The following is an 11,506-nucleotide window of genomic DNA, read 5'->3' as shown; positions in this document are numbered from 1 at the left end:
TACCTCGTCCCTCCTCTTCAACCCTGCATAGCATGCTCAACACCCTTCCCGATCACTAGTGTCTTGGCAACACGTACAGGATCTCCCACACACAGCCATTCTGGGTCAAGGGACCAACTTCAGACACAGGGATTTCAGGGATAGCCATATCTGCACCTTTATGTACACTACAGGGTGGGCTGGGCAGAGTGCCTGGTCCCAGGGACACCACTGGTAACACTCTACAAAACCCAGAGGAAATAAGGGGCAAGTGCAAGTCCAGGAAATGAGGCCAAAGTCACGCCGAGAGGTCGCTGTTATCAAAACGCTCCTGGTCGTACACTTCGGCCACCACTTTGCGACCAGCAAACCAGCGCCCATTGAGGGCTTGGATGGCCTTGTGAGTCTCTGAGGCCATTGAAAATTCCACAAAAATCTTGACGATGATTTCTGCATCCTCCTCCTCGCCCTGCTTTTCTTGGTAGATAATGACCCGGTTCACAGCACCGAATTTGCCACACTCCTCTGTCACCTCTCCCTCCAGGTCATCATCGATGTCCTTGGGGTCCACCATGTTTCGTAGAACCATCACTGTGGACTGTGGGAAAAGAAACTGAATGCTGTGGCCTATCAGCCACTACACCCACTCTACCCTAAAGAGGCACTGGCACTGGCACTGGCCCACATACCTCCTGTTTTCTGAGTAGCTTCTGCATGACCATGTGGCGAGCACTGCTGCCAGAAATGCTCATGTGCTCCTGCTCACTCAACATCTCTGGCCGCTCTGACTCAGGAAACAGCTCCTCCTCTTCCTTCTCCTTCTTGGGCTCCAACAGACCCAGCGTTGGTGGGCTGGCTAGGATGGGATTCACCACTCCCACAGAGGGGATGGTGACCGGAATGGGAGGGCGGGCTGGAGTCACGCCTGCAGCAAAACCAACCAAGTTTAAAAGCCACACATACACCCTTCTTAAGTAAGAGAGCTGATTGGCTATAGCTAAGCCCTGGGTTCAAAGCATTACACTGAAACAAGCATGTGTTGGAGAGCAGAAAGCAGAGCCTCAAGGTGAGGGGTAAAGAATGGTGGAGACCCTGACCCACTCAAGACTCACCTGTGATGACTCCAGGGGCCTGGGCAGCCATGACAGCCTGGGGTAGAGCCCCTAAGGGCTGGGCCAATGTCAGTGCTGGGGACACTAGTCCTGGTGTGGCTAAAGTACCCAGCACAGCTGCTCCAGCCACTGCTTCCTGCAACCAAAAGGCAACCAGTTGGTCTCTGGTCTGGCTACCCCCACCCAAAACCATCTGAACGGCCAGTTCCCAAAGATCCGCGTACCCGTCCACCCACTATCAAGCCCACATCACTGCACCACACCGGTTCTCACCTGAGCTGTAATCTTGGCCGTGGCTGCAGCTGCGGCTACAGCAGCAGCAGGTGGGAGACCTCCAGGCGTGGCAGGTGTTAGCAGGGGCATGGGGGGTGTGACGGCCTTGCCCACCCTCAAGTACTGGCCACCCAGATCAAAGAGGTTCATGGAGGACACAGCATCCTGGGACGACTGGGCCTTCTCATATTCTGCAGGGCAGGATGAGCAGTGAGAAAGGCCAGCCCCAGTATTAGGTGAGCTCCCTCTTCTCCTTGGCCCTCCCCAAACTTACCAATAAAACCATAACCCTTGTGCTTCCCAGTTGTGGGGTCCCGGGCCAGTGTACAAGACTTGATCTTGCCAAAGGCTTCAAACACACTCTTAATGTCATCATCAGACAGGTCCTGATGTACAGAAGCCACGTAGATGCGGTTGAAAGCCCTAGCCTCCTCAGCCAGCTGGTCTATGATGGGTTGGGCTTGTCCTATGTTGCTGGGTCTGCCCACCTAAAGAAGGTCAAGAACAAAATCTTTACCATCAGCCTAGGCCTGTGGCAATTGCTCGTATGTGTCTGACTAACTTCACTAGCACTCCATGTACTCTAGGCCCAAGACGAAACTTCTCTTGTCCTTACCTTGATGTTCCTGCCCCCAAGCATCACTGAGTTCATCTGCTCCAAAGCCAGCTGTGCAGCTTCTGGGACCTCATACTCCACGAAGGCAAAGCCCTAAACACAGGAAGGTGCTATCAGACCAGGAAGGCAGAAAGAAAGGCAAGAAAGAGTACCAGGGTAGCTCTGATCTGCTTACCTTGTGCTTCATGGTAACGGAGTCCCAAGACATATCAATGCTCTTGATGGGGCCAAAGGGAGCAAAGGCCTGGCGAATGGTATCTTCTCCCAGCTCATAGTAGATGGAACCCACATAGACCCGGCACATGATAGCCAGTGCCCGCTGCCGTTGAGCTGCCATCTGCAGCAGGACAGAAGGAGAGAGCCACTGGCTTGTCAGGAAGGCAGGAGACTCAGCAGCCCTCTCCCGTCCTGGCCCACCCGCCCAACTCTGCTGTGGGTAGGGCTCCCCACACAGCAGTGAGGTGCAGGCTGGGCCCTTGCAGCCAGGGTTTAGGGGTCAGCAGGACCCCACCCCAAGGAAGGCTAGGCCCAACAGCAGGACATGGAAGTACCCAGCCCACCCAGGTCCCAGACAGACTGTGGCAGCAGAGCTGACAGGTGGTCAGAAGACAAGGCTGAATGCCCTATAATTCAGCCCACTTCTCCAGTCTGGGGGCCAGGTACCTGGGCTAGGCTGGGAGATCCTCCCACTAGCCCAGCCAAGTACTGGGACAGAAGAGGAAGGAGGAGCTGTCCAAGCCTACTGGCATGGAGGCCAGAAGAGAGGGTGGCAGAAGACAGGGCAGCCATTGCCCAGAAGAAATCCCAGGGAAGGAATTTGGGAGCCCAGACAGGGGCTCTCTGGAGAGAACAAGGAGCAAGCTGCTCATGCAGGGAGACATAGGTGAGGACTCAGTGTTCTATGCTCTCCCCATCCCAATACCTCCCACAAAAAAAGAACTGCTGGGAGCACATGACTGTAGCCCCAAGAGCTGGCCCAGGTAAGAGCATCACGAGGCAGCAGAGAACCCAATGAAGAAGCCTCAGGGATCTTTGGGGCTGGGAAGCTGGCAGGACTAGCAGTGAGCTGGGCACTGTAATGAGGGACCTCCCCATGCCCTGGGAAAGGTTCCTTCCAACACTTTAGAGATGTGCCAGGCAGGGGGTTCTAGAGCCACACATAATGGGCCATAGGTAGGGCCCTATGGGCCAGGGCCTTACTCCTTAACACAAACAAGGGCTCCTCTCACCCTAACAAAAGTCCCAGTGGCAAGAGACCAGTTTACTTCTTCAAAGATTAGCAGACCTAATATAGCCCAGTCTCCCTTAGAGAGAGGACTAAAAGGTCCACCAACACAACATAACCAGGTGGGGCCTATCTTTCCTCATATTAGAAACTTCCTGAATTTGGGGCCATTCCCTCAAACTGGCTCCTGACAAGCCTCAGGCTCCTGCCCAGATGAAGGGCCTCAATGGTAGAGCCACCCCTTCTCTAAGCCTCACACAGACATGAAGCCCCATCTATCCTTCAGGTCACAGTTTGACAAGAGAATGCCAAGTCTCCCTTTTGAGGTGAGACTACCCAACTACAGGTCTCTCTGACCACATCTCCCAGGACTCCTTGGAGGGTCAACAGCTCCCTTTCAGACATGCTTCCCAGAGCAGACAGAGTATGTCTCAAATATAAGGGCAACTTGTCCAAGGGTGGCCCTCCAAGTGGATACCCCAAAGAAAGGGCCATGTCTTTCCCACAGGATCTCCCCAGGATAGGGCCTGGCCACTTCAACTTGCCTCTGGGCAAGGAAGAGCCATCTCCTCCCCAGACTCCTCTGTTTACTGCAGCCATAGCCATACGACCTCTATCCCTTGCTGAGAGCTAGGTCTGTGGCCCAAGTTATTGTTTGCCCTTCCCTCTCTTGCTTACTCAAGGCCCCCATCCCCACTCCCATCCATCCATCCTCCCTCCAAAGTATGATGGGGCCACAGTTAGGACCCCTCTCTTATCAAGGGGCCTGACCCCAACCCAAGAGCCCGGGCAGCCTGGAGACTGTCAGAGCTGGAGGTCCGCAGGTACATCCCCCACATGGGGTGACAAGGCACAGATGAGCCTGGCATTGGCAGCTACCCTCCCTGGCTGGCTGCCGCGGCTGCCCTCCGCAGTTACCTGGCCGGTTAGTTTTAAGGTGGGCCCTCAGAGCAGATGGAGGCCTCCCCAGGGGCGGTCCTGGGGTGAGTGCCCACACCACTGGCCCCACCATGCCTGGCGCTCTGCTGTGCTCGTCCAGAGCTGGCGGGCAGGGCCGGCCAGGGGAGCAAGGTCCCCAGCAGTGGGCTGCACTGCCCCCCTCTAGCCCTGACTAAGGACATGAGCCCCAGAAGAAGTGAGCATTTCTATTGACCGATTGCAAAGGTGAGAGAGGATCTCCAAAGCCCATTGTCACTGCTGCCATCTGAAAGACAGTAAAGACAGAGTTCAGTCTGTTGGAGCCGAGCAGTCTCCCGCTCTTGTCAACACCTCACGCAGACAGCAGCAAGGCGCGGAGTCCCCGCCCTGCCAGGGAGGCCCGCCTGCCTTCCCACACTGCTGGCCACTCTGGCTGGTCACTGGCACCTGCCCAGGGGGGCTTCAAAGCCCCAGGTGCCCCGCCCCACAGCCTTTGCAGCAGGACCGGCGAGGGCAGAAGGAAGGGAGGGAGGAGAGGGATGGACAGAGCACAGTGAACAGCCAGTATGAATGTCTGAGGGTTGGACCTGGGGGTGGGGAAGGCTCAAGGCCCAGGAACCTGTCAGCTTCACATAGGCTTCTTCCCACAGATATCACAGCCTCCAGCCTAGAGTAGGGCCCAGTGGAGCACACCCCTAGACTGCCCCTTCAGTCGAGGGGCCCAGGGATAAAGGCCTGACCATAGGGGCAGGGAGGATCACAATCTACATGCTGCCACCATGGCTGTGCACAGCCTGGGTGACAAGGGTGTGGTAGAGACCCAGAGGCACCAGTGGGAAGACCAAGAAGGAGAAGTGGGCAGAGCCACAGAGAAGGAGTGGGAAGGGGTGGAGAAGGGGCCTTATCAAGCAACAGGAGAAAAGGCCAGGCCACTCATGCCTCAGAGAGGACCCTGGTGGTCCAGAGAATGAATCTTGAGAGTCTGAGAGTGATAACACCTTCTGGGGGCAGTCGGCCACAGGCACAGGAGGAGGCAGAGAAGAGGAGGAGATGGTGGAGGTAGTGGGGAGGGGCAGTGGAGGCTTCCTGGCCCAGGCTGGGCAAGAGGGCCTCCAGCAGAGCCAGCCCCAAGACAGTGGCAGTGGCGTGCAGGAGGGTGGTGGAGCTCACCTGCAGGTTGGTGAGCTGCTGCTGCTGGTGCGCGATGGTCTGTTTCACCAGCACACTCTTAATGCTCTGCTCCATTGCATATTTCTTGGCCTGCAAGAGAAGGCAGTGAGGAGCACTGGGGGGCCCAGCCTGCAGGGGGATAGCCTGCCTCACCAACCCTGGCTGGGCAGTTGCGCCCAGGAGGTGTACTCTCACCTTCTGGAGGGCCTCCTGCTGCTCGGGCGTCAGGGGAGGCAGCCCCAGCTTGGTGCCTGTGCTTTGTCCATTTTCCATCTTGATGGAATCTGTCCCCTGGAGTAGGAAACAGGAGAGTTGCTCAACAGCAAAATCAAGATTTCTCATGTGGTCCCAGAAACCCCATAGGCCCTTTATCCTTACACTCTTGAACCAAAAAGTATGAGACAAGCCCCAGCGCAAACTACTGCCTGCCTGGTTAGGACGCAGGTCTTCCCCTTAGATATTGATATCCCCATTCAGGCCTTTGTCACAGACATGACTCATGGGTAGAACAGATCAAACCAGGCAGGCATCCTGCAGGGTCACACAATGGCCTTCTATTGCAACTTAAGAAGAGCTGTTTGCCTGCCCTTGTTGACAATTTGACTCCAGAATCTGTCCCATGTTTTGTACAACAGCCAACCTCTATGGTCCTCTAGAGCCCAAAGAGCAGAACAAGGACCAAAGATTCATTACTCATAGACTACCTGGCACTCTAGCCTCTTGGTTTCCTCAACAGCCCTTGCCAGGGCCTTAGGCCACCCCAGAACAAATAAAGGCAAAGGGCCTCCCTCTAACAATGTCCATTTAGGCCCTGAAGATATACTACACACCTCTCAAAAAGGGGCTACAGTCCACTTCCATTAACACTCCTGAAACAACCAGGTACAGAGCAGCACCCCAGCCAAATGAACGTAGAACAGGTGGTGCTAGCCAGGGCTTTACATTTGCTACAGCAAATACTACCAGAATTGTGTTTACATTCCTATCAAATCCATTTCCAAGTTTGCAGGAACACATGTGTTCCTCTCTTGCAAACCTGGAAAGCCCAGAATCAGAGCCAGCAGACCCTGGGAGTAATGGACAGAAGCAGCCTGTGTAAATACCAGATCAAAATACCTCTAGTGACTCTTCTAGGCTTTTAGACAACCTTTGAGAGCAACAGCAGAGAGAGGTAAGTCCTCAGCATAGGAGTATCAGGCAAGACTAAAATACAAAGGAGGCAGGCCGGGTCTGGCTGACTCAAACCCCATGAACCCCACTGTGAATGCCAGAGTGCTGAATTTTTTATCAAGGGTCAAAATGCAAGAAGCTTATAAAGCTCCTCTGGGGCACAGAGTCCCAGAAAGACCCGAAAGTCCCTCAAGAGCTAGCAATGGATGGGACCATGAGCTGCAGTCTGGCTCATACTAGATCTGTCCTCTGCCCTCTCAGCTGGCCCCAAGCCTATGATACTGTGACACTAGAGAAGGCTGTCACCATGGAAATCAATGCCAGTTCTTCTCAGCCCCCTAGAAACTTTTCAATCTCTTCTTTGTTTTGGTGAACAAAAGGCCCTTCTCCCACCAACCAATGGCACCCTGGCCAGCCAGTCGGGACAGAGAGCTTCAGCCCCCACAACTTCCCAAGATCCAGGCTGCATACCAACACCTCTGTATGCACCCCCTACACACACCAGTGCCTGGAGGGCCTAGCCAGAGGCCAACCAGACTATCTTGTTGAAACCTTGCGGGACTCTGGAGGTGGGAATAAAGAACCTATCACTTAGCAACAACAGAGCCCAGCTTTACGTCTCAGAAGACTTACTCCCGTGGGCCAGCGACCAGAGAACAAAATCCATTCATACCCACCCATAAGCCCAAAGAAGTATGGGGAGAGGGTCCCCTAACACACATATGCTTGCATGTTATTTTGTTGTTTTACTCATGTGAAAACAAAGAGCAAAAATGGAAATCCTAGTTCTGGCCCTAGACACAACACTGCCATTCTGAAACAGAGGGCCCATCCTTCTGCACAATGCTAATGGCTCAGAGCCAGCACCACTGAGGGTTGGCTGTAGTTATTCCCATCATCCCCATCTCCTCCCCCAGCTGCTTGGCTAGCCAACTGTCAGGCCCTGCCAGGCTTCAGCTAGATGAACTCTCACAAAAAAGAGGCCAAACAGAAGAAGGCTGAGGAGGGGCCAGACCTAGGCCCCAGTCCTGTGGGCAGTGTCTAACCAGAAGACAGAGAATGGTCACTAGATTTTCCCACCCGTATTTCCAACCTGACCCAGTCAGCTCTGTCTAGGTCCAGGGATGCAAGAGCAGGCAGGCAGGCAGGCCCGAGGGAAAAGATGTTTAAAGGTTAATACCTGTGGAGGTTTCCATTTGTCTCCTGCTGCCACCACTGCCGCCGCTGCCGCTGCAGCTGCTGCCACTGGCTCGGACCCCCCTCCTTGTTGGCCATTGACCTGCTGCAGGCAGGAAGGAAATGTAACGAAGTCATACAAACCTATCACCCAGACCCTCTCCTCTTCCAAAGCTGAAGGCTGCCTTCCCCATCTAGTAAAAGGAAAGCTAGGCAAGGGCTTAAGAAGGCCAACTGAGTATTTATTCCCCACAATCACTCCCACCTTGTACTGTTCTTATAACCTCGAGCCTCCCAGCACACACACAGCCTCCCAGGATACTGACAGAAAGCAGAGCAGCAGCTAGGGCAAGGCCCTAGCAGAGCAGCAGCTAGGCCCAAGTTGACAGTCTCCCAGGAAAGGATAAGAAGAAAAGGACAGAGAGCAAGCACTGTTCCAGCCCAAGGCCAAGGAAAGCCACCCCCTTTTGCTGATAGATTGAGCCAAATTAAATGACAGGGTGCCCAGCTGGCTGTGTCCTTCCATCCTTCCCAAGGAAGCAGGAGCACTGCTTCCATAACTTGGGCCAGGCCTCTTAACTCAACATTTATTTCAGTAATTCCACAAGCTCTGGTCAAACCCAGGGCTCCCTCACCCAGCAGACAAAGTGCAAAGCTGTCCTAAGATGACAGCTGAGAGCTTAACTCTCACCACCAGAGGGGACATAGAGAACACTGTTGTCCAAGGCAGCCTTCAACAGATGGAGCTCTTACCAAGGCCTACTGGTGTGGCCCCTGCCACCTGATAGACCTTAGGTAAAGGTGGGCAATATGGTGGGATGATGTGATGAAAGGGCCCTAAAACCCACCCCAACTTCTCAGAGATTGAAGTGAACATAAGACAGAATGTGCTTACCCTCAAGTACATGATTCACAAGTATCAAAAGACAGAGATGGTTGTACCCATTCTTTGAGACAAAGCCAGAGGCTGGCCAACTTAGACAAATCATGTCTCTCAGGTCATCTGGCTACTGAAGGAGGGATGGCAGCACAACCTAATACACTGCAAAGACCTAGTGATGGGACTGGAAGCTATGACTGATGCACCCTGTACCTGGAGCTGCTCCTGGAACTACCAACATGAGTGTGCACTACTGCCTAGCTCAGCTCCACTGTGACTTAATGGTGACTCCTGTGGCACAGGCATCCACAGAACAGAGGCTGCTTCTCAATACCCACAGTGAAAGCATACTTCAAACACTAGCCAGACACCAAGAAGAATGTTTAACCTGGGGCACATGTGTAACTTCCTGCCTCTCCAAAATGACTAGCCACCCAGAGACAGGGACAGTGCTGAAAGCAGCAGATAATTCATGAGCAATTCCTGAGAAAGCTCACCCATGGACAGTACGTACAACAAGTCACCCATTTAGCACATTTACCAAAGGAGAGAGTTCTCCAATACAGTCTACAATTCTGTTCTAACCAATCACCAGGTGAGCGTAGAGAAAACTATCATTTGTTATCACAGCTGGTCACTAATCTGCATCTCGGCCATTTGTCCCAGGTTTTCTGTTTTTGAGAAACGGTTTCTCTGTGTAGCTCTGGCTGTCCTGGAACTCCCTCAGTAAATCAGGCTGGTCTTGAACTCAGAGACTCACCTGTCTCTGCCTCCTAAGTGCTAGGATCAAAAGCATGCGCCACCACCAACAAGCTCATTTGTCCCAGGTTTGTGACCTAACAGTCTCTAAGCTGTCACCTTGGGCAATGGAAATGACAGGCCTTGTACTCAGAATGCTCCCCAACACCAGGCAGTGGTGCATCAAGAGAGGGGAAGACCCCTTGAGAGACAGTGCTGCTGAGTATCTTGGGTGCACAAGCCAAGCTCCGCCCTTCACCAGCTCAGAATACAGTTATTTCCATTACAAAACATATTAAATAACCTGAGCAAATCACCTAAAATCTCGGCCTCAAGCTCCTCTTGTGCAGGGGCATGGCCTAGCTCTCAGGCAGCAGCGAAGTTTTACGTTATCATCTTCCATGAAGTCCCTTAGTTTCTGCACATGGAAAGCAAGCCACACGTTCTAGCAGTTATTGTACCATTGATAGCAGCGCCAGAGCCCTACAACAGGACTGGCTGCAGGATGCTGTCTTCCATCTGTTCAGGTCCCTTCACAGGGTGCAGTGCTACTTCCTGGGTAGCCAGGCTTGTACTGAGCACTGTGGATGCAGCAAAACAAGGAAAAGAGAAAGACAAATCTTGGGGCCTCAGGGTCAACTGCTGGCAAAGACTACACCAACTGCTTCAGTGGTGAGACTTACTGCCTGTGCCCATCTCAACAATGACACTGGCTATCTGGCACCAAGCTATGGTAGAGCTAACTTTTCAGTCTGCATGAACACCAGGGGTCACTCAGAAATGAGGCATCTGCTCTCCTCCAGTGCTTGTCAAAGTACAAATTACGTCCCCATTTTTTTTTCTATCATCTGACAACCACCTAAGGTCAGTCACCGAGTCCTCAACTCCCTGCCTGTCTTTACACAAAGACCATTTGCTCCTGTAGCTCCAAGCAACAGAGCCTGATTTTTTTAAAAAAAGAAGTTACATATGGTATGAGTGGCACACAATGGCTCTATCCCCTACTGGGATAGAACTGGGCAAGTGCCCCTCTCCCAGTATGAGGGTGCAGTTCCCACCTAGGGCCCAGCAATGACAGCCTGTGTACACTACTTGACCCTACCAGTCCTGCCTCCAGCCACCTGCTTAAGTTTTCTCAGACCCTGACCCATCCCTCTGGATTGCAGTGGGGTAAGACATAAGTCGTTCCTACAGTAACTGGGGAGGAAGACCTGTGGCAGTCACTCCCCGAACATTCCTGAGCGATCAGGGAAAACGCTGAGAGCAGAGCGGACCGAAGCACAAGACAAAGTTAACGAAGTCTTAGGATGCCCACTAGACCAGCGGCCTAGAGAGAGAGGCACTGACTGTCGGGTTCTCCAACAGAGGCAAATAGGGCCAAGGGCCATCGTCTACTCGAATGGTGTTAGACGGTGTCATTCCCCTCCTGCGTGGGATAATAAAAAAAAGGGAAACCCGCTTCTCTGTGCACCACGGCGTACACCAAATGCCAATGGGTCCGCCCCTTCCGCGTCCCCAACACGGGCGTAGTCGCACAGGTCCGGAGCAAGCGCTACTGCTCCCTGACCGCCTAAACAGCTGTGCCCCAACCTCAGCAAAGCCAGGACCGCCCTGCGGGGATCCAGCTGGGCAGCCCACCCCGCCCAGCCGCCGGAAACTGGAGTCCTCGAGCCGGAAGCTGCAGCCACAGCTACGGCCGGGGCCGCGCGCTCCCGCTCCGCCTCCGCCCCGCGTGCCGGGGGCCACAGGAAGGTCCGTGTGAGGCCTGGTCAAGCCGCCGCGCACCCAGCGGCCCCTCCACGCCCTGTCCCAGACCACGGCCCACTCCTACCAGCTGACGGCCGCCCCCGGCCGCGAAGGTCTCACTTACGAGAGCTATAGTCGCCGTCGCCATCTTGCGTCCGTCGCGGCCGACGCGCGCGCCACAAGCCCCAGCTCCCTCAACAGTCTCGCGCGATCTGGGCGCCGGACGCGGAATTCTCGCGATAGAAGATCTTTTCCCTGGCTACGTGGAAGGAGGCTAGAGCGTATTTCCGGGGCGGAGCAGGAAGTTAACGTAAGGAACGTAGACGGAGTTGGGCGGGGAGTGGAGACCCGGAGAGGCCTACGGCGTTCGGGGCTGACGTCTTTGAGTCAGTTCGGTCTACCTATTTTACCGGCACCCCGTTTCAGTTGATTCCACTTGCAGAAAGTGGAAAAGAGTGGCCGATCCCTTCTGACTCTGTTTGTAGACAGCTGAGACAGGAGAC

At 54.1% G+C, this 11,506-nt stretch overlaps 1 protein-coding gene across 7 annotated transcripts; it reads right to left on the bottom strand.

The window, feature by feature from the left end:
- Positions 1 to 132: 132 nt before the first annotated feature.
- On the bottom strand, positions 133 to 11,271 carry Puf60 (poly(U) binding splicing factor 60). 7 transcript variants are annotated; one of them, XM_021658517.2, is made up of 13 exons: positions 11,128 to 11,246; positions 9,719 to 9,838; positions 7,644 to 7,745; positions 5,489 to 5,584; positions 5,294 to 5,383; positions 4,359 to 4,409; positions 2,156 to 2,317; positions 1,981 to 2,073; positions 1,639 to 1,852; positions 1,365 to 1,555; positions 1,092 to 1,227; positions 669 to 904; positions 133 to 577 (listed from the first exon to the last, which is right to left on the bottom strand). In XM_021658517.2, the coding sequence occupies exons 2-13, from the start codon at positions 9,719 to 9,721 to the stop codon at positions 278 to 280; spliced, it is 1,674 nt and encodes a 557-aa protein (XP_021514192.1). In that variant the 5' UTR covers positions 9,722 to 9,838; positions 11,128 to 11,246; the 3' UTR covers positions 133 to 277. The 7 variants fall into 7 exon arrangements, with proteins under 7 accessions (XP_021514192.1, XP_060245228.1, XP_021514175.1 ...); XM_060389245.1 differs by having other exon boundaries at positions 7,644 to 7,742; XM_021658500.2 differs by lacking the exon at positions 9,719 to 9,838 and having other exon boundaries at positions 11,128 to 11,271.
- Positions 11,272 to 11,506: the final 235 nt, after the last annotated feature.

Source organism: Meriones unguiculatus, chromosome 8 (assembly GCF_030254825.1).
Source record: "Meriones unguiculatus strain TT.TT164.6M chromosome 8, Bangor_MerUng_6.1, whole genome shotgun sequence".
NCBI lineage: Eukaryota > Metazoa > Chordata > Mammalia > Rodentia > Muridae > Meriones > Meriones unguiculatus.
The sequence above is the reverse complement of the archived record's forward strand: the minus strand, read 5'-3'. Positions and strand labels throughout refer to the sequence as shown.